General features: G+C 39.8%; 1 protein-coding gene across 1 annotated transcript in view; it reads right to left on the reverse strand.

The window, feature by feature from the left end:
• Positions 1 to 806: 806 nt before the first annotated feature.
• Positions 807 to 22772, reverse strand: part of shprh (SNF2 histone linker PHD RING helicase) — an 88385-nt gene continuing 66419 nt past the window's right edge. Inside the window, exons 21-29 of the mRNA XM_048597080.1 lie at positions 20798 to 20941; positions 19111 to 19212; positions 15877 to 15948; positions 14717 to 14905; positions 12858 to 12950; positions 11152 to 11238; positions 7181 to 7359; positions 5361 to 5441; positions 807 to 3266 (exon numbers count right to left, since the gene is read on the reverse strand). Of these exons, the coding sequence (XP_048453037.1) occupies positions 3167 to 3266; positions 5361 to 5441; positions 7181 to 7359; positions 11152 to 11238; positions 12858 to 12950; positions 14717 to 14905; positions 15877 to 15948; positions 19111 to 19212; positions 20798 to 20941 (1047 nt within the window). The 3' untranslated portion in view covers positions 807 to 3166. The remainder of the gene's footprint in view (positions 3267 to 5360; positions 5442 to 7180; positions 7360 to 11151; positions 11239 to 12857; positions 12951 to 14716; positions 14906 to 15876; positions 15949 to 19110; positions 19213 to 20797; positions 20942 to 22772) is intronic.

The following is a 22772-nucleotide window of genomic DNA, read 5'->3' on the forward strand; positions in this document are numbered from 1 at the left end:
TTCATACACATGACAGTTCAGGTGGTGATATAACGCACAACTTAACACAAAATCCACGTTCAACAATATCCTGTACTTACACCTCTGGAAGCTCACAATGCACCAGTCATAGCTGATGGGTAGCATTCTTGCCTTGGAGTCACAGTTGCAGATTCAAGCTCCACTCCAGAGACTTGAGCACTAAATCCAAACTAACACTCCAATGTAGTACTGAGACAGCGTTTCACTGTCAGAGGTGCTGTCTTTTGGGATGAGACATTTAAACAATAGCCATGTCTGCCCTCTTAAGTGGATGTAAAAGGCCATGTATTTTCAACAGCAAGCAAAATCTGCTTGTGGCCTTTGTGGAGGAATATTTATCTCTCAGTGAACACCTGTAATGATATTTATTTTACTTCAGCTTACAGGAACCTGTTGAGAATAAACTGGCTGTTGTAAATTCTACAATACCGCAACAACTGCACTTCAAAAGTACTTTATTAGCTGTAAAATGCATTGAGATATCCTAAAGTTGTGAAAACTGCTAAATAAAGTCTACGTTTCTTGCAGTGTGGTTCAATTCAGCTGAAAGATAAAAAACCTGTGTCTTCAATGATTACAGCTTCAATGCGTTTTGATATTCCAGAGTACTGGCAACAGATTTGAAAGTAAAAGCTCATAAGAATTTCATATTCATTCAGGAATCAATCCTGAAATCCTTGTTAGTTGGTTCATGTAAAAGGTAGTTCCAATACGTGAACAGCTGAAGAAAAAGCTCATCTCAAATTAATATCCTCACTAATTTCCTTACAGTCATGAAAACAAAATCATACAGAAACATTTTATTCAAATTTTGAAACAATTATATTAAGCAACATGTGGTCTTTGCAATGAATAATGTCTTTGCAATGAGGAATGAAACAGTTTCCACTGATAACTTAGCAAAAGCAATAGAGAGTACAAAATAGGAAATCTCATTGACAAGCCACAGGAAGACATTTGTTAAAATTATCAAGAGGAATTTCTCCCAAACTGTGTAATAAATAATGTATTAACAGTTAAAGTAATTATTTTACATCTCCAATCTCCTAAACAAGGAAGAAAGAATAACACAGCCCCATTCAGGTAAACATATTACAAGTGGCGCTGCCTGATTAATAGCATGAAATCTTCTAGCGATATTATTTATTGCTACTGAGACGGCAGCTCAATTATGGACAGTCAAATAAAATTATTGTCCTTTTTTCTCAACAAGAATTCTCTCCCAACAATTTTACTGTTTGAGCTTTTATATTTGAATCTTGTATGGAAATACAACTCATACAGTGGGAAAAAGACTCATGCCCTCCACTATCTAAATTCTCCTATCAAAGTCTATTCTCTTTAATATTTGAGTGTCAGCTTGGTACACATGGCTGCAATCTTATCTCAGAATTAGAAGGTCATGGATTCAAGCCATGATTCAGGTCTTGACCATAATCTAGGTCACAGCTTGAGTACAGTTCTGAAATGTTCTACTGTCAAGACACTGTCTTCTTTTAGGTTTGTTTATGGGATGTGAGTATCATTGGCAAGGCCAGCATTTGTTGCCTATCCCTAGTTGCCCTTGAGAAGGTGGTGGTGAGCTGCCTTCTTGAATTGCTGCAATTCATCTAGTACAAGTACAGCCATAGTGCTGCTGGGGGGGCGGCAGAGTTCCAGCACTATGACACAGCAACAGTGATGGAACTGCAATACAATTCCCAGTCAGGATACTGTGTGGATTGGAAGGAACCATCAATTTATTCTACCCTATAATATCAAAACATTTTCAAAGTCCATTGATTCATCACCCGTGTTCCTCAAAATCCATTCCCCCAATACACAAATTTTGTTATCTACTACCAAAACTCTCCTACCAAAGTCCATTTCACCACTCCCCAAACTCCATTATCTCATTATTCAACGGTAATCTGGAGATAAAACAAAGAATTGCAGATGCTGGAGATCTGTAAGAGAAACAGAAATTGCTGGCAAAACTCAGCCGGTCTGGCAGCATCTATAGGAAGAATGCAGAGTTAATGTTTTGAGTCCAGTGACTCTATCAGATAATCTGGATATCCCCATTTGATGGATTGTTTCTAAAATCAAAGTTGATTTTACATTCATATTATGTTCAGCTTGATTGCAGACATTCCTCCAGAGTATTTCATATGGCAGAACTTGAGAAAATAATGCATAAATGGCATAATTGTAACCAAGGAACAGATGCAAATAACATGTAAACATTCAAGATTTACTGTCCAGGGTGATTGATTCTGCCATTACCTCTATCACAATAGCACCTTGAATTAAGCTTGCCCTCCTTTTCTTAAAAAGATACGTCCATTTGCCCCTTGAACTCACCACAGCAAGTTAAGTCTTGTCATTTTAAGCATAAGTGTTCACTTAACATGATGTTAAGGGGTAATTGCTGCCAACTTGCTTCTCTGTCACCCAAAATTAATCAATACCAGTGGAATCTCATTCCTTCAAGCATGACAGTTTTGAAGAAAATATTTAAAATGCATATTTGAAATGGAAGTATTTTCTTATTTTTCTTGTCTCCTTTTCTCTCTCTTGATCTAATCCATGTTTCCCTATATTTCTTTTTTGATTTGACATTTAAAGAGGTGAATTCACTTACATGGCTTCTGCAATTCTTCCTGTGTTTATTTCCCAATTGTACAGCTGATTGATTAAGCAGAGGTCCCTATTTCTTTTACTGTCCCATTATCAGTCTGCATTTCTATCTATTTAGTGGACAAAAGGGTTTTGTGCTGAAGGATGTAGGGGTGAACCTAACTAATGGCAGATGCCATTAATATCCTGCTACAGCAAACTTTGAGCCAATTGTTTCATTGTCGATTGTTCCCATTCTGTTTCAATGTTTCAATCCTGACCTTGGTCCTTCATACAGTATTGAACGTCTTACCAGACATTCTCTATTGTATTTAACATTCCACAATTTGGGCTTATTAGTAAAAAAAAAAAAACAGAATTTTTTGTGCCTTAATTTGATTAGACTACTGGTTCCAATTGGTTTATATTTCACTATTGTCCAGGTGAAGATCGAGCCCTTTTCTGTACAATGTTCAGAATCCATAACAGATAATAAAGTTGAGGGTGTATATTATTAATCTTCAGTGTGTAAGTTGATAATCCTCATTCATTCATCTGTAGTCCTGTCTTCCTCGGAGAAGAGATCTGCTAGGTCCCCCACAGTCAGAACAGAGGCTTCTGACTGCACAATCATGGACTTGTTGTGACTAAAGACCAATTCAGAAAGAAAAATTAGTTTAGTTAATTTCTAAAGCATCAAACATTACAAAATGTCGAAGTTTTAAAAAATATTTCTGTCACTCCTTTTAGAACCTCAGGATGCTATAATACATTTTACAGCCAATGTAGTGTAGTTTATTGTAATGCAAGGAATATGGCAGCTAATATATGCACAACTGGATCCCACAAACAGAAATAACCTGTTTTGAGTGCTGAGGGATAAATCCCAACACTGAGGAGCACCTCAACGAAATAGCACACTGAAGGAACACTGCATTGTCAGTGGTCTGATCTTTTGATGAAATATTAAAATGAGGTCTGTTTCGCCTCCCAGATGAGGATAAAAAAAATCCCGTGGCACAGCAGGGAATTATCCTTTAAGCCCTGAGTAACATTAATCTGCCAAGAAACATTAATAAATAAAGATCTACTAATTACCAGATTTTCAAAGATTGAGGGATATGTGTTGGTCAAGACACCAAGGATCATTCGCCTGTTCTTCAAAATATTGCCATGGGATCTTTTACAACCACCTGAGGACACTGGTGACATTAAATTCAGGCCATCAGAGATAATACCTCCAATAGTGCAACACTCCTTCATTTCCGTACTGGAGTACCAGCCTTGATTTTTGTAGTCAAGTCCTGGAATGAGACTTGAACCCCATACCTTGTGACTCAGGGATGAGAGTACAACCAACTGAATCACAGCTGACATCATATCCTTATTCCCTAGATTCCCTTAATATCCAAGAATCTTTTGTTATCTGGGCATCCATAGCCCCACAAGGTTGGCTAAGACAGCACTTGAATAGTCAAGTCCAGAAGTAACAAAGGTATGGATGAATGTACAGTAGACAAGCTGAGGCACAAATATAAACTGACACTTACAGAGTTGGGGACAGGCTTCATCTTGAAGCAGATGTATGAGTGGAACAACATGTCAGGGTCAAATAGAACACCAAGGTTTGGAGCAGAATGGGTCACCCTCGGTTGTTGAATGAAGAAAAGGATGAATTGGGAGGCTGAAGAATGGAGTTTGTGGCAGACACTGAAGGCAGTGTTAGTTAGGTGAAGATGACTCCAATGAAAGCAGAGTTATCCATTGATTTTTTTAAAAAAAATTTAATCATGGGATTGGGTGTCCCTAACTGCCCGGGAGATGATGGTGAGCTGCCTTCTTGAACTGCTGTAAAGATATTTACAGTGCTGTTAGGAAGGGAGTTCGAACAGTAAAGGAGCAGCAACAGAGTACCAATTCAGAATGATGTGTGACTTAGAGGGGTACCCCGAGTTTATACCAGAGAAGCCTTGGTGAGTTACTGAAGAGCGTTTTGTAGATGGTACACGCTGCTAATAGTGTACACTGGTGCTGAAGGGATTCGATGATGAAGATCTCAGTGATTAGCACTGCTGCTTCACAGTGCCAGGGACCCGGGTTCAATTCCACTCTTGGGCGACTGTGTGGAGTTTGCACATTCTTCCCATGTCTGTGTGGGTTTTCTCCGGGTGCCCTGATTTCCTCCCACAGTCCAAAGATGTGCAGGTTAGGTGAATTGGCCATGCTAAATTGCCCGTAGTGTCCAGGGCTGTGTAAGTTAGGTGGATTAGTCACGGGAAATGCAGGGTTACAGGAAAAGGGTAGGGGGATGTGTCTTGGTGGGATGCTCTTCGGAAGAGCGGTGTAGACTTATGTGGGCTGAATGGCCTGTTTCCACACTGTAGTGATTCTAGATTATTCTAGATTCTAGAAGATGGTGGATGGGATGCAAATCAAGCAGGCTGCTTTGTCCTGGATAGTGTCAAGCTTCTCAAGTGTAGTTAGAACTTCACTCATCCAGGCAAGTGGGGAGTATTCTGTCACACTCCTGACTTGTACCTCCTAGATGGTGGACAGGCTTTGGAGAGACAGGTGGTGAGTTAATTGGCGCAGTATTCATAACCTTTTGTACTTACAGTATTAATATCTGTCCATATAAGCCAAAAGCTTTGTAAAAGAAACAATCTCATTTTAATCTGTTAACAATTTCGAAACCTTTACACAAATGGGAATTTTAAGTGTAAGTTGGAAATTGAACACACCTTTTCTCAGTACTTTTAAGCATACTTTGCATCCTCTCCTCTATTGTTCCTTTAATTAGAAACCTATGAACAACTGTTGCCCTAGAAAGAGAAAGGGAGATTATTATACAAATAGAAATAATTCAAACATTGAATGGTATTTATAGAGCAGCACAAAGGACCTGGGATTCATATGACAGTGCAGTTCACTAATCCTTTTATTCCCAAGACAGATGACAACCATTGAGAGTGTTGTCACTTTAGCAGTTCTGAGGTTAACTATTTTTCTTTCCATCGATGCCACCTAGCCTGTTGAATTATCCAGAATACTTTGCTTTTATTTCACTTTTAGAAAATCTAAAGAAATTTAACGCAACTTTAAAACTATTTAGTAGATTGCTAAGTGGAATCAAGTGGACAGATTTCAAAGAAACAGCACTGAACTAAATGGCTTCCATGTTCAATAAAATTCTAAGAACAACATAATTCTTTCCTATATTACAACAGTAACTACAAAGTACTCTATCTGCTGTAAAATACTGTGGGATGTCCTCAGGTTGTGAAAGGCAATATAAATGCAAGTCTTTCTTCTTTTACTTTCAAGTCAATTTTAACTGTGTTTATAAAATTATGTACATTTAAAATGTCCCATGGCAATCCATTTGACACTACTGTGAATTAGGCTAAAAGAAAATCAGACAAGTTATACTCTAGACAGCTCCAAATAGGAAGCTAGGAAGGGCCATCTTACACAATCAATAACATTAATGGCAAACATTTTACATGGCAAAGCCATTAGAATAATTCTATAGATAAGGAAGCTAGTCAACAGTTGACCATGCTTTAGTTAACAATTTAAAAGGATGTGCTCTAAAAGGCTAGATGTGGCCAAATACTGCTAAAGAACGTTCATTACTTGAATTTATTTGGCACCTTTAGCTTGGTGAAACTTCCCAACTTCACAGACAATAAACCACATAAGTAGAAATTGGGAAAGGTGATATTAAGGCAGGTGCTCAAATGTTTGCTAGTTCGGAAGGCAAATCAGTCTTCTAGTGAAGGCAACTCACTCCAAACATCCAAATGATGCCCATCCCTGAAATTTGAAACTTTGTCTCCACCTGGGACTAGGGTGGAATGAACAGAGGTCAGACACACCATTATTTACACTGGCGTCACAGATTTTTGTCCCACAAATTTATCAGGATGGCAGCATGGTTGGAAAATTAAGGTTATGAGAAGAGAGCTGAGAATTTTGAGATAGTTTTCAATGACAAAAAAACTGTCATGAAATTTAGTTGAGAGTTTCACATTTATGAAGAGTTTCACTAAAAGGAACGGGGAAAGTCAATTTCATCTAGCTATCTATGATCATCAATTTAAAATTACTAGAAAATAAGAACTCAAGACAAACTATCCTGATATAGAGGGTAGTTTCAGCCAGGAATATCAAGAAATTGACCACATAACATAGGTGTATTCTTGGTTCAGTGTAGCTCCCTTGCTTCTGCGTCTCAAGATCAGGGCTTCAAGGGCCCACCCAAGAGACTTAAATACATAATCTAGACTCACACATCAATGCAGTGCTGAGGGAATGCTGAATTGTTGCTTGGTGCTGTTCTTTGAATGGGACATTAAGCACAATGCCATCTGCCTGCTTGGTTGGACATTAAAAACAAAATCTAGGCTGATACTTCAGTGAAGTACTTCTTCTGAAAGAATTTAAAGCACAGAAAGAGGCTCACTTCATTTTGATTACATTGGCATGAAAAGGGTTATTGTACAACAAAAATATCTGAAATGAAAAATATATTGTCATGTTATTCTCAACTACTGCTCACTTTGTTTGCCCAATACGATGGACTCTTCCTATTGCTTGTAGCTCATGAGCAAGGTTTAAAATAGGTTCCACCAAGAGTACATAGGTAGCTTCAATGATGTTTAAACCATTCGATGCTGTATGGAGAGGCAGTAGCAAAATGTTGATCTTGGAATCATATTTAAAAGCTGACAGATTCTCCTGAAAGATATAATAAACATTCGTTAACTAGGTGAAAAGGAAGTTATCATTGGGCCTGATAATGGAAAGACTTTACAGTTGGATGTTGTGTCAGAGCCTCCAGTTCATGCACATTAAATTACCTCCAGTCATGTTCTGTTGGTAAAATGACCCAGATGTAACTTTCAATCTTGTACATGGCAGGAGTGAAGTTTTCCACTGTTATTTTTGATTAAGTGATTTTCTAGATCTTCTCTATTATTGAAAGAGTCTGATGTGTGCTGGGTACTGTACCCAAGATCCTCTGTTAATAGCTCTGACGTGTGCTGGTATAGCTCCTGACATGCCTCTGGTAGAAAGTGCCAGCTGCCCACAAATATTTGAAAATACCGATTTTTGTTGGGCAACATTTCTTGCACTTAGGACGCCCTGTAGAATCTTGTCGCATGTGGCCACTGTATGTATGTGAACATATAGCAGAGATTATTACATTTTTTGGTGCATTCACGATCACTAACCAAAGTGATTCTTTCAAAGTTTACTTCTGACTTCATAATCCACTTCATTTATGTTCCTTAACATCATGTGGTGTAGTACCACTTTCCAAGCTGAACACATTGTCTTATCTGAAACAATAACTACAAACATCTTCTTGAAAGTAACTCATCAAATCTCTACAAATAAAAAGATTTGGGGAGAATGCAGGAAAATGAAACAATGCTTAAAAAACTTGAGAGGAAAGGGGGTCATGGAAAATCAGGCCTCGGGAGGGAAAGGCATTGCATAAAATTGGGCCCAACAAGGAAAGAGGGTCAAGTAAACCCAACACAAGAGGAAGAGCTTCAGATGTAGACTCAAGGTAGAAGGGCTAAATGGTCTCCACCTTTAGGTAAGGAAATTGCTCTCCTTACCTGGTCTGGCTTCTGTGTGACTCCAGACCCACAACAATCTGGTTTACCCTTAGCTGTTCTTGGAAATGACCTAGCAAGCCAGTCATATCAAACACTGCATAGTCTAAAGAAAGGCATGAAACTGGACAGATTACGTGGCACTGACTCAGTCACCAGAAACAAACAATAGTAAACACAGCCCTGTCAACCCTGCAAGGTCTTCCTTACTAACATCTAGGGGCTACTGTCAAAAGTGAGAGAACTGTCTTACAGACAAGTCAAATAACAGCCTCACAGTCATCCACATGGAATCATACCTTACATGCAGTCCAAACAACACCAATAATGTCCCTGGGTGTGTCCTGTCCCACTAGCAGGACAGAACAGCAGGTGCACAATGGTATACAATCAGGAATGAGTTGCTTTAAGAAACCTCGATATTGATGTGCCTCACCCCATGGCATTAGATCAAACACACGCAAGCAACATACTGCTCATTACCACGTACGGTCCTCCCTCTGCTGATGAGTCAGCACTTTTCCATGTTTAGCAAAACTCACAGTAATATTGAGGGTGGGAAGGAAGTAGAATGTATTCTGGATGGGGGACTTCACCAATGTCCATCACCAAGAGTGGCTTGGCAGCAATACTAGTGACTGAATTGGTCAAGTCCTAAAGGACACAGTAGCTAGACCGAGTCTGTGGCAGGTGGTGAAGGAACAGACAAGAGTGAAAAATGTGCTTGACATCATCCTCACTGATCTGCCTGCCACAGATGCATCTGTAGGTGAGAGTATTGATATGCATGACCACCACATGAAGTCCTGCCTTCACATTGAGAATACCCTACATTGCGTATCATGGAATTGTCTTTAAACAGATCCACCAAATCGAAACTGGACATCCTTGAGGTACAAGGTGCAGAGCTGGATGAACACAGCAGGCCAAGCAGCATCATAGGAGCAGAGCTGCTTGGCCTGCTGTGTTCATCCAGCTCTGCACCTTGTTGTCTTGGATTCTCCAGCATCTGCAGTTCCTACTATCCTTGAGGTACTGTAGGCCATCAGCTGCAGAATCGTACTCCACTGCAATCTGTAATTTCATGGTATAGCATGTCCCCCATTCTATCATTACCATCAAACCCAGAATCAACCCTGTTTCAAAATGTTCAATGAAGAATACACGAGGGCATGCCATGAGATGTATCAGCATATCTAAAAATGAGGTATCAACCTGGCAAAGCTACAAAACTAAACTGCTTGCAGGCCAAACAGCAAAGTAGCGACTGGGAGATGAGGTAAGTGATTTCACAGTGAGTAGATCAGATCCAAAATCTGCAGTCCTGCCACATCCAGTTTTGAATGGTGGTGGATTATGATACAAAGCACTAGAAGAAGAGGCTCCACATATATCCTCATCATCAATAATTGGGTAGGCAAGCACATCAGTGCAAAAAGACAAGATTGAAGCATTCCCAACAATTTTAAGCCAGAAGTGCCTAGTGGATAATCTACCTTCGTCTCCTCCTGAGGGCCCGAACATCGGAGGTGCCAGTCTTCAGCCAATTCAATTCACTCCACATGATATCAATCAACAGCTAAATGCACTGGATACTGTAAAGGCTATAGGCCTTGACAACATTCCGGCATTAGCTCCAGAACTTGTGCAGCCCTAAGTCAAACTTTTCCCGTGCTGCTACAACACTGACATCCGCTTGATAATGTAGAAAATTGCCCAGGTTTGTTTTATATATAAAAAGCAGAACAAATTGTTACCCCATCAGTCTACTCTCAATCATCAGTAAAGTGATGGAAGGTGTCATCAGAAGTGCTATTCAGCAGCACTTGTTTAGCAATAACTTGTTCAGTGGTGCTCAGTTTGGGTTCCACCAGGGTCACTCAGCTCCTAACCTCATTACATCCTTGGTCCAAATATGGACAAAGAATGAATTCCAATTAGATGAGAGTGACTGCCTTGACATCGAGGACACATTTGACCAAGTATGGCATCAATATGCACTAGCAAACCTGGAGTCAATGGAAATCAGGGGAAAACTTTCCACTGATTGGAATGTATGTGGCACAGAGGAAAATGGTTGTGGTTGTTGGAAGTCAGTCATTTCAGCTCCAGGACATCTCTGCAAGAGTTCTCAGGGTAGTGTCCTAGGCCCAACCATCTACAGCTAATTCATCAATAACCTTCTGTCCATCATAAGGTCAGAAATGGGAATTTCCCTGATGATTACACAACATTCAGCACCATTCATGATTCCTCAGATACTGAAGCAGTGTCACAGAGTCAAAATCCTGGAACTCCCTCCCAAACAGCCTTGTGGATCTACTTACATCAAATGGGCTGCAGTGGTTCAACAAGGCAGCTCACTACTACCTTCTCAACAGCAACCAGGAATGGTCAATAAATGCAGGCCTAGTCAGTTACATTCACATTCCATGAATGAATAAATAAAAGAAACCATGTTAAATCTCTGGGTATTTGAATGTAGTAAAATTCTCTTAGCCTCACAGACCTCCAGTGAGAAAGGTTTCTAAGAATATCAGGAAACGTATAAAGTTGTGTAGTTTTATTATTGGAATAACAATTGGAAGACTAGATAAATAATTCAAGACCATGTGTTTGGATTCAATTTATAAACTCTGGAATGTAAATGCGGATAGCAGTAGAAGTGAGCCTGAAGCTGTTAAGATTTTCGTGTGGTTGGCTCTTAACTGTTTTCTGAAATAGTTGCAGTCCATGTATCATAGAAAAACAGGCAACTGGGATTAAATCAATAAATAACAGCTCGGCCAGTGATGAGAATTAATACTGTTTCATTTCAAGTTAATCCCCTGGTCAGGCATACATTTTCTGGATTCTTGATATTGATGTATTCCAGCAATCTCCAAATAACTAAGTCTTCCCTTACCTGGAACCTGTGAAGTCCATTGATCTGAACAAACTCCATGTTATTATCCAACAACGCTTTCCCAATTATATCCAACACATCCTGCCACTGTAAAAGTAACAGCACAAAATTCAAATTTGGAAAGAGCAATTAATTGAAACCTTGTGAATAATGAACAGCGATCAAAGTCATATAGCCTAAAATATTGTCTTACACGTATCAGAGTGCACTGTGGACAGATAGAAAAGGATAGATTTACAAATGCCTAGTCAGTGGGGACTATATACTTTGTATTTGATTAAAAAATGCTGGTGTTTATTTGGTATTGTTCACATCCTCAAGGCATCTGAAAGCACTTTACAGCTAAGGCAGTACATTTGAAGTGTAGTTACTGTTATAAGGGAACAAGACACCTTTGACCATAAGTCCATCAGGAAATGGTCAGCACATGGCAATCTTGAAATCCTGTGGAAGAAGGGGAGGGTGGATCCCGTCGCATGGTTCCCTGAGCTGACTGTCAAAAGCATTTGGCAGACTGCCTCATCACCAGAACTTTCTAACAAGTACCAAGATATAGCTTGGCTTGTGGTGAGAAGGGCACTGCATGTCAGCTCCTTCATGTAGGTCTAGTTGTTGTGTGCCACTGCATGCTGCCTCAAAGTGACTGCGCTGGTGAAGAGACTGTCACTTATCTCCTTCTGAAATGTGCCTTTACAAAGGAAGTCTGGAGAGGAGCAGTGGTTTTTGTCGAGGTTCATCCAAGCAGCTTGTAATGCATGGCTGTGTACTCTATGGGCTGTTCCCAAGGCCACACACAGAGACAAATGTCAACTGTGCCTGGAAGATCATCAACTCGGTGAAAAAGACTCTTTGGTCTGCTGGAAACTTGTTGGTGTTCTCGTCTAAAGAGTCTACCTCAACCCACTGTTGCAGACTGGCACATTCCAAGATCTAGCACTGCGTTCCGAGAGACACACTAAAGCTCAGAGCAGCTGCTACCATGGAACAGTGGGGAAAGACCACAGTCTAAGATCTTCCAGCCAAAGTATAGCGAGGGGCTGTTCAGTTGTCAGACCCTCTAGGTGCCTCAAAATGAACATGAATAGTTTCCTGCATAAGGAGAAAAGGCCTTTACTTTTTGCAACTGGAGAGAACTACTGAGAAATGTCAAAATTCCAATGTTTTGTTTGTTTTTTCTCGCTGCAAAGACTGTACTGATAATGACTTAGAACCTTTGTACGTACTCATGGTTGATTTTTACTGGATACTAGATATCCCTAATATCTCCAGAGAAAGTGATGGCGAGGCTCCTTCTTGACTGGCGTGTTTGACTCTGAATATAGTTATTGAGAGTCCGGACTGGGTCAACATGGCAGATTTACTTCCCTTTGTTAGACTAGTGAACCAGTTTGGTTATCTCAGTAATTCATGAATGTAATGATCACTATTTCTGATACCAGCTTTTTATTGAATTATTAATAATTTAAATATTCCCAACTTCCAGTGTGGGAGGAAAGCTCATGTCTCTGGATCATTTGTCCAAGCATCCATGTTTCAGTACAATAAAATCACCGTTCTGCTGTAGCTGTTGACTCAGTTTGAAACTTACACCCTGTATCTTCCTAAGAAAGACATTTCTTCCTTGAGCACACAAAGTCCTAATGAATGTGAAGCTGAATTTTTATCTTGTTACTTAACAATCGCCAAATTGAGTTGTTAAAACCTACTGTAGAGAAGACCAGGGCCTTAGCTTCAGGCTCCTTTTGCTGGATTTTCTTCAATGTCCTGAGCACAGCCTCCACTTTGGTAGAATGGCTACCCTGAAACAGAAGGCACAACTCAAAGCTTAATGGGGGCATGACTGAAGCCAACCACCAGATCTAAACTTCTGAATCTGACTTTAATTACAACAGCAAGCTCCACTGCCTCAAAATTGGCTGACTGCTTGTCTAACATCCAGCCTCGGACGACCCACAAGTTGTTCCGTTCACTTTTAAGGCTAGAGCCTTTGCCTTTTGTTCCCAGCATGATTCTGTAATAATACTACCCATTTCATGCAATTTCCCAGTTCCTATGAAACTCCACATCTTGTCCATCTCACTTTCCCCTCCATAAAATTAACTGCCTCCCCACCCTGCAGCTCAACTATTATTCTTTGAAATCTTTTTTTTCATTCATTCACAAAATGCAGGTGTTGCTGGCCAGGCCAACATTTATTGCCCATCCTTAATTGCCCAAAAGACTGTTAAGAGTCAACCACATTGCTGTGGACCTGGAGTCAGATGTAGGCCAGACCAGGAGAGGATGGCAGTTTCTTTCCCTAAAGGATATTAGTGAACCAGATGTATTTTTCCTAACAATCAAAAGTTTCATGGTCACCTTGAGACTCTTTATTCCAGATTTTTTAATTTAATTTAAATTCCACCATCTGGTAGGATTTGAACATGAATCCCCAGAACATTACCTGGTTCCTTGATTAATAATCCAGTGATAATACCAATAGGCCATCACCTCCTTTGTCACCTCCAGGTTCGACTGTTCCAATGCCTTATGGCTGACTTCTATATTCTACTTTCAGTGAACTTCAGCTTGTTCAAAGTTCTGCCGTCTAGTCCTGCTCTAGCACAGCTACACTAGCTCCTAATCCACTAATGCCCGAAATAAAAATTCTCACTCTAGTTATGGCTATGCTCTTTCTATCTTTGTAATCTCCTGCTTCATGTAGACAATGCTATAAAATGCTTCATTCCTCCAAATCTATTCTCCCTCCCTTCAGCCTTCTATTCCTGGTCATGCCTTCAGCCATATACTCTGCAGGTCGCTTCTGATACCACTTTTTCACACAGTATTCTCCTCTTACATCCTCCTTAAACTCAGCTCTGACAAAACTAATATTTCCTTTGACTTCATGTTCATTTTTGTCTGATTATGTCACTGTAGATCAGATTGGAGGCAGTTTCTTAATTAAAGGACCTATATAAATGCAAATTGTTGCAATTGCTTTAATGCTGCTGCATCTATACCAGATGAAGACTCATCCAAAAATCATTGGGTTTCTTAGTAAATTGGTCCAACAACAAACAGATCATCTCAAAGCAGAAAGCAATTAAGGTGCTAATGCTAAAATGCAAAAACAGAAATGCTTTACTCCAAGCAAGTGCAACATCCAGGGTTTTGTTCAGAACTACATAGAGGTAGACATGTATGTTTAAATTAAACCCTTGGAAATTTTAGATTTGTGGTGGAAAAATGGAAGTTTAAGGCCTTTTCATGGGTCCTCTTTTTTAGTGCATTGATCCTTCACGCAGGCCCTGCTATCAAAACAGAAGTACCAAATTACCATTACTGACATTAATTTGGCATAGTACTATATTAGATTTGTGAATGGTGAACAGATGAAAACAGTGCAAAGTTAAATCCCTTCAGTATGATTCTGAATTGCTCCTCCCTTGCCCAGTATTGCTCTCTTTTTATATCCCTTTTGTTTCAGTCTCTGCTTGGGATATATAAATTAACAATGATGCAAATAATTTTTAGAGGCCCCTCAATTCTGGCAGAAAAGATTTTATTGATTAAGGCAGCTTACTTTAACAGGAAATTCGTCTTCTTTGCTTGCAGCCTCAGTTGTGAATACGTAAGAGACTTCTTTGTGTGCTGTGGTCTGTCTGCAAATTGCACACTTGATAGCGCTTCGCCGAGCGCCAATACTGTACTGTTCTATTATAATGGCTATGCAGTCATTGCAAAAGCAGTGTCCACAAGTCAGTACAGCCCACTGTGAGTGAGAACAGAAAAGAGAACTGTGAAAGGAAACCGGCTGGATAATAAAATAAAGTGTCCATTGCATTGTTAAAAAGTTGGTGCAATAAAGAAACCAGTTTGTTTTAGTGTTTTTTTTCACAGCTTGATATAGGAGTCAGCTTTGGCTCAGTAGGCACCATTCTTGCTTCTGGGGTTTTTGACGTTCCTCCATCTGCTAGTTTGAAGGGGGTGGAGGCAGTGAGGCGTCCTGTCAATTAGCACCCACTTTGGTACCACATCCTACCACTGCCACTATAGTACTCACACAGGGTTCAATCTGCACCCAGAGGGTAGCACGGCTATTTTCACTGTACAAGCTAGTGCCAGCCAAGGTTGAAGGATGCATCATTGAGTCATACAGCACAGAAACAGGCCCTTTGGCCCAACATGTTTATGCTGACCAACAACCACCAAACTACACTAATACCATTTACCTGCACTTGGTCCAGACCCTACTGTGCCCTTGCAATTTAAGTGCTCTTCCGGATACTTCTTAAATGCTGCAAGAATAACTGCCTCCATCCCCCTCTCAGGCAGTGCATTCCATTTTTCTACTGCCCTCTGTGTGGTACTGTTCAGAATTGTTCTGAAGAAGGGTCACTAGACCCAAAATGTTAACTCTGATTTCTCTCCACAGATGCTACCCAATCTGCTGAGTTTTCTCCAGCAATTTCTGTTTTTGTTACAGGAATGGAAACTGGTTATGAGCAAACAATTTTTGAAAACAAACCCACTGTCTGATGAAGAGTTTCAGAAATTTGATGGAATTATGAAAACATTTCAACTATATAGGGATGAAGCTTTAAATTTTAAAAAATCTGGATACTATTTTTGTTCTAAACCTTGCTTAAAATGTGTGGAAGAAGTTCTGTATGAAACCTAACTATGAAAGTGCTGAATGAATGCACACATACAGCAGCCTCAAATACCCTGCTGCTAACTTACCTGCTGTCCTAATTGCCTTGAACAGATGGGACAGGGATCTGGATTGACACTGCCTGTTGAGGGATCCTGAGACTGAAATAAAATAAAGGATGGTCATTAATTTATACTTACTGAAAACTTCCTTTTTCCTCTGTTAATCCAAATAGCAGATGTTGCTGTAATTGTTATTTGGGTTCACATGAATTGATCAAATTACTTCTCTTGGGGTTGTACTTGCCTAACTGGATACAGGAACTGAGGGCATTGTTGCTAAGTTTACAGATGAGATAAAGATAAGTGGAGGGGAAAGGTAGTGTTGAGGAAGCAGAGAGGCTGCACAAGTTCTTGCGCATTCTAAGCCAGATGGCAAAGAAGTGGCAGATGGAATATAATGTGGAAAAGTGTGAGGTTAAACATTTTGGTAGGAAGAATAGAGGTGTAGACTATTTTCTAAATGGAAGAAGGGCTTTGGAAATCTGAAATGCAAAGGGAGTTGGGAGTCCTAGTTCAGGATTATCTTAACATGCAGGTTCAGTTGGCAGTTAGGAAGGCAAATGGCATTCATTTCAAGGGGTCTAGAAAACAAGAGCAGAGATGCAGTGCTGAGGCTATACGACCATAATTGGAATATTATGAGCAGTTTTGGGCTCTGTATCTAAGTAAAGATGTTCTGGTGTTGGATGGGATCTGGAGGAGGTTTACAAGAATGATCCTAAGAGTGGTTGAGGACTCTAGGTCTGTACTCGATGGAGTTGAGAAGGGTGAAGGGGTATCTGATTGAATACTGAGAGGCCTGGATACAGTGTAACGTGGAGAAGATGATTCCACCAGAAGGAGATACTCGAACCTCAGGGCACAGCCTCAGAGTGAAGGAATGACCCTTTAGAACTGAGGTGAGAAGGAATCTCTTCAGCCAGAAGGTGGCGACTCTGTGGAACCCATTGCCAGAGGGCTGTGGAGGCCAAGCCATTGTCTTTAGGACAGAGATAGTTAGGTTCTTGATTAGTAAGGGGATCAAAGGTTATAGGGAGAATGCAGGAGAATGGGGTGGAGGAGCATATCAGCTATGATGAAATGACAGAGCAGATTCGATGGGCTCAATGGCCTAGTTCTATATCTTATAGTCTTATCAGATTACTTCACCCATTGATTAGTACTAAGTATCAGATTAACAATTCCATTTTGGGTTAATACCAACCCAGCAGTTTGTGTGTTCCATCTCAGATTATCTGATTCATCCTAGATTAGCAATCCAGGTGCAACCATATTAGTTATTTCTTCCAGGATTATTAGTAATCTATCAGATAATTCTACTGTCTTGAGTCTAATTTAGCACAGGGTTGGCACAGATATAACGGGTGAATGGTCATCTTTTTTGTTGTAAACGTCCACTGATTTCACAGCATTAGGCAAAATATAACTGAATAAAGCTATGTAGGAAAAAATGCTGGAGTTACAAACAGTTAATCTGCTGTTCTTTTAACATGCTACATGGAAATTAGAATTGCAATCAATCCCAAGACTGACACCTAGTGGTTCATTTGCCTGCTGTCACTTTATCTCCAATTATCTGAGTCTCAAACAGTGCCAGTCACACGGATTAGGCCCGGCAGCATCAGAGGAGACGGAAAGTTGACGTTTTGGGTCAGGATGCTTCTTCAGAAATTTCTGAAGAAGGATCCTGACCCGAAACATCAACTTTCCTACTCCTCTGATGCTACCTGGCCTGCTGTGTTCCTCCAGCTCCATACTGTGTTATTTCTGACTCCAGCATTGGCAGTTCTTACTATCTCCCGTTCACATGGATTTCCTGATCAACTGCATTCCCATGCATTCAACTAGTCCCATTCACTTTCCCTTTCCACTTAGCTTTGAAAATGTTTCACGCTTAGATATGTATCCAATTTCCTACTCAATCTCAAACACATGTTCAGGCTGGGCAATCCAGCATATAACAACTCTCTGGAGTAAAAAAAATCTTTTTACTAACTTTTTGTCAATAATCTTAAACAGCTAATGATATTTACATTGTTTAGAGGTGGATCGGCCTAGGACATTGTTAGAAGCAATGCAGAGAAGGTTCCCTCAACTGATTCCTGGGTTGAAGGTTATATGAAGAAAGGTTGGACACGTTGGACCTGACCTGTTGAAGTTTAGAAGAATAAGAGATGATCTTACTGAAATATATGAAATCCAGAGGAGACTTGACAGCGTGGACACAGAAAGGATGTTTCTCCTTGTGGGAAAAACTAGAACTAGGGAGACACCATTTAAAAATAAGAAGTCTCCAATTTAAACCAGAGATGAGGAGAAATGTTTTCCATTAGAGGGTCATAACTCTGTGTAATTTTCTTCCCCAGATAGTTGGGTCATTAAATATTTTTAAGGCAGAGGTAGAGAGATTCTAAAGGGATCAGGGAAGGTTGGAAAGTGGAGTTGAGGCCACAATCAGATCAGCCATGGTCTTGTTAAATGATGGAGCCATCTCAAGGGCCAAAATTGTTTACTCTTGCACTTAATTCATAAGTATTCCAGCTTTAATTAAAGAATATTTAATTGTTGTACAGATCAAATTACTCTTCCTCTGAGTGGAACCCAGCTCTCCCTACCCCACTGATCATTTCAGGGTGCTGGTGAAAACTTGTTTGGGAGGGGGTGGGGGGAAGGATGTAGGGCAGCTGTGGGGGAGGTGTGGGTTGATGGGAGGTTCATGAAGGAACACAGGGGAGAAGGCTTTATTCTGCCCACGTACATTTGGGGGTCTTTCTTATAGAACTGTGCATTGTGTCAATTGTATGTCTTGTAGGTTCAAAGTACCAATGCTCACAGAGGGCTAATGATATCCGAGACACAGTACATGAGGCTTATGATACTATTGATTCCAATTCGATCATTGATCCCATATGGATCAACTGCTACTGAAAATCATTGTTGGCCTTTCCTTTCATTCCCGGAATGGTCCTAAACCATATAGCTACCAACAAAGAAAGACTAATGCAACAAGGTCCTCAGCTGTTATAACTTCCTGGTGGCCCTAGGGACAGCAAGAATCCACTGCCCAAATTCACGAGTGTTGCAGAGAAGGGGTGCCTGTGACCCACAGTTACAGATCTAAGCATTTGCCCATATGGGAATGACCTTAGGATTTGGAATGTTAAGGTAGTGGGCTGAAGCAAAGGTTGGATATTCTGGCCTAATGTGTGAGAACAGGTGTACTTTTGATTATCTTCTGCACACTCAAACAATCATTCTCACCTTCTCCAAATTTGTGAGGTAGAGCACTTGACCAAGTTTCTTCTGTAATTGTGATGTGGCTACAGCTTTGTCATTTAGGAGTTTTATTCGGTTTTGTTCCACCTGTAAAACATGCAACCATCATTTCTGTCCAACTTTCGGAGTTTGACATTTTCACCATGTATTAAACATTGTATTACTTTCTGATTTTACTGCTGGGAAAAGATAAAATGTACATTTCCTGCACATATATTGTATATATACATTTGTTTGTATTGCTGAGAGAAGGATCATGCTACGGCTTAGAATATCCTGTTCCTGCACTTGACTGTATTAGATACATAAAGTAAAAGGAAACTGTCTTTAAATTCCTCAATGGATTCACCAGCACCCTCTCTGAAATTGTCTCCAGTCCTACAAACTACCATAAACTCTCCAATTTTAGTTTTGTGTGCATCTGATTTCCTTCATAGATCAGTAGTTAGGCCCTCAGCTCTAGAATCCAAACCTCCCTATAAACATGTACAAGTCTCAAAAATAAGCAAACCACTGGAAAATGATGGTACTTAGTTCAAAGTAAAGAGAGAACTAAAGGGGAAATAATGAATCATTCTAACTGAGGTGCTGAGGAAAATATCAAAGTTACACAAAAAGTAAAGATTTTTTAGTTCCTTTCAATTAGTAGCAGGAGTAATTCCTCTATGCTGGCACAGAAAGAACAATTTTTGAAGAAAAGATTCCACTTGGTCCTGGGACCAGGGCAGGAAACAATCTGGTGGTGCTTATATAAAGCTCCTCAGAGAGTGCCTTCCAAACCACTACCATCTAGAAACACAAGGGCAGCAGTTACATGGGAACACCACAACCTGCCAGTTCCCCTCAAAGCCCACTGTGCTAACACAGAAATATATTTTTTCTGTGTTGCTGGGTCAAAATCCTGGAACTCCGCCTTCTTAATGGCTTTGTGAGTCTACCTACACCAAGATGGCAGCTCACCAGAACCTTCTCAAGTGCAGCTAGACATGGATAATAAATATTGGCTCAGCCAATATTCCCGAATGAATTAAAAAGAAAATCCCACACCACAGAAATTGCTTTACCCACTTCTGCCAAGGAATGAATCACAGATTTTTTTTGTTTGTTCATGGGAAGTGACCGTCATTGGCTGGTCCAGCATTTATTGCTCAACTTTAATAACCCTGGGACTGTGTAGCTCACTAAGCCATTTCAGAGGGCAGTTAAGAGTCAACCACGACCTGGTAAGGATGACAGACTTCATTCCCTAAAGGGCATTAGTGAACCAGATGGACACTTATGACAATTGACAATGGCTACATTATTATTATTAATTCATGTCTTCAGAACATTAATCCGGATTACTAATCCAATTATATTACCATATGCCATCACTTTCCCACACACGCTTTTCGTTGTGCAGGACTTCAGGACTTGATAAATGCACCATACATATTACACAGTATTTATAGCATAGATTTTGCCATTGAGACCAACTATTCCATGGCAGTGTTCATGATCCTGCTAGCCTCTTCCTAATCCTCCTCCTTGAATCAACATATCCTTTCATGTTTATATGCTTATCTAGATTATTACATATTCCTACAAATTCAAGTTTTTTATTCTCTTTTCATGTTCAGTTTCTAGCATACTTGAAATCTGCAGATCTAAACACAGCCTCTCAACTTCATACCTCATGTGACTCAATGATGTGAAGTACAGGAAGGTTTGGTTTGGGCTCGCCTGGAAGACGCACTTGAAAGCGTTCAGTTGCCATGGCTAATTCATCGATGGCAGAAACCCGATTGCGTAGTGCCATCCAATATTCATGGAGCAACTGAAGACACAAAGGGAAAAGTGTTTAGGAAGATGGATTGTCTACTTTCAGTTTCACATGTGTGCAGTCTTTATATATAGAAAGAAGCCATTAGCACCATCTTATTTTTTTGTCTTCCCCACATACTTAAAAACAAAACACTTACATTCACTTTTCTATTATTGATTCTGTTTGTAGTATAATTTCTGACAGAGCATTCCATATCCTAACAAAATTAGTCATTTGAAAAAGTTTCTTAACCTATTCTTTTGATGACAACCATGCCCTCTAGTTATGGTCTCAACAAACAGTGGAAAGTTTTTTTTCTATTTACATTATCAAAACCCCTCATTGTTTTGAGAACCTCGATTATGAATGTGAGAATTTAAAAGATGTTTATATTTTGAGACTGTTCCTTTAACTCAAGGAAATATGAAGGAATGAAGATGATGATGTGATCTGCTTCAAATTCTGCCTGACATCAAGCCTCAGGGGCTATATTACTATGGGGACAAGTGCTCCAGATCGCGAGGCTGGTAGCAATGTGTGATATGTCCACACCTGAAAACAAAAACAACAATAGCTAGTCAGACAGAAAACAGCAGCATGGACTGACTTTGGTCTCAAGCTTTTGGACAGAAAAGAGACCTTGAAACAGAGGTTTCACAGAGATAAAGGGCTCAGCTTATGTGGTTAGCAGAAAGAAGGCTGCACGTTCCCTGCAAGCTACCAAGTAGAACCCAAGAGTGAGGACAATCTCTGGTCAAAGACACTCATCTTGTGGCACTCTCAAGACTATGTTAGATTTGTCCTGGTGAGCAGGAGGAGAAATAGCCAAATGGAACTTAAAGCTGGAAATTATCCTATAAAACTGTAATCATGCAGAAAATGTGCTGTAGTATATATGTATGCAATGTGGGGTCATCAGTCACATTAAAGTTTTAGTAAGGGTATCTTCTTTACAGTATTAGTTGCTTACTAGGTAACATTTGGTCAATGTTGCTTTTAGTTTCTTTGTAAAAGCTTTCAAACTCAAAATTCTGTTGTGTAATTCTTTTAAGCTAGTCACTGGGTATTTAGATCACTTGTTTAAAGTTAATGTCTACAAGGACCATAACAATTTGTTCCAGAAAAATAATGTTGACCAGTTTCTTCAGTTTCTCCACATAATTAAATTCTCTCATCCCGGTTTCATCTCTTCTGCAGTGTTCCCGTGGTTTTGGCATCAGTCCTTGAGAAGGCTCGCAAACTAAACAGTATTTTAACTGGACCACAAGCAGTGATTTCTAACTTCACTTTTGTATTCTATGCCAGACTTTAAAAGAAAGTATTCAACTTGTTCTCCCACTTTCAATTATAATAAATGCTTTGAACTTGAGAATAATATGTGCATCATAATGATGTTCACGTGATTAACTGTCAAGTGTTGTAATTAGTTCAAGTGGATAGCTTAGTAAAAAGAACTAAGCTGCACAAAACGTCTACTTCTGTAGCAACTTTTATAACTTTAGGATGTACTAAAGAATATTACAGCCAATGAAGTATTTTCAAAAATCATTTATTGATTGCATTCCTGGACAGTTGTTTATTAGGAGCAGCTTCCTGCTTATTCATTGTTTACTTACCTCCTTATTCATTTAACTGTGTGGATGTGTGATACTAGTATAATTGAATATGCATGATTGATGATGTGACCTTGTAATTGCAACACTGAAGTGTGACAGTTGGATGGTGAACACAAGTGTTTCATGAAAACTTAAACGCCTTGAGTTCAGCATTTGTCTGTCATATCTTACGCCTGACTCAGTTGGTAGCCACACTTGCCTCCGAGTCAGAAGATTATGGATTCGAG

This window comes from Rhincodon typus, chromosome 5 (assembly GCF_021869965.1).
Source record: "Rhincodon typus isolate 14 chromosome 5, sRhiTyp1.1, whole genome shotgun sequence".
Taxonomy (NCBI): Eukaryota; Metazoa; Chordata; class Chondrichthyes; order Orectolobiformes; family Rhincodontidae; genus Rhincodon; species Rhincodon typus.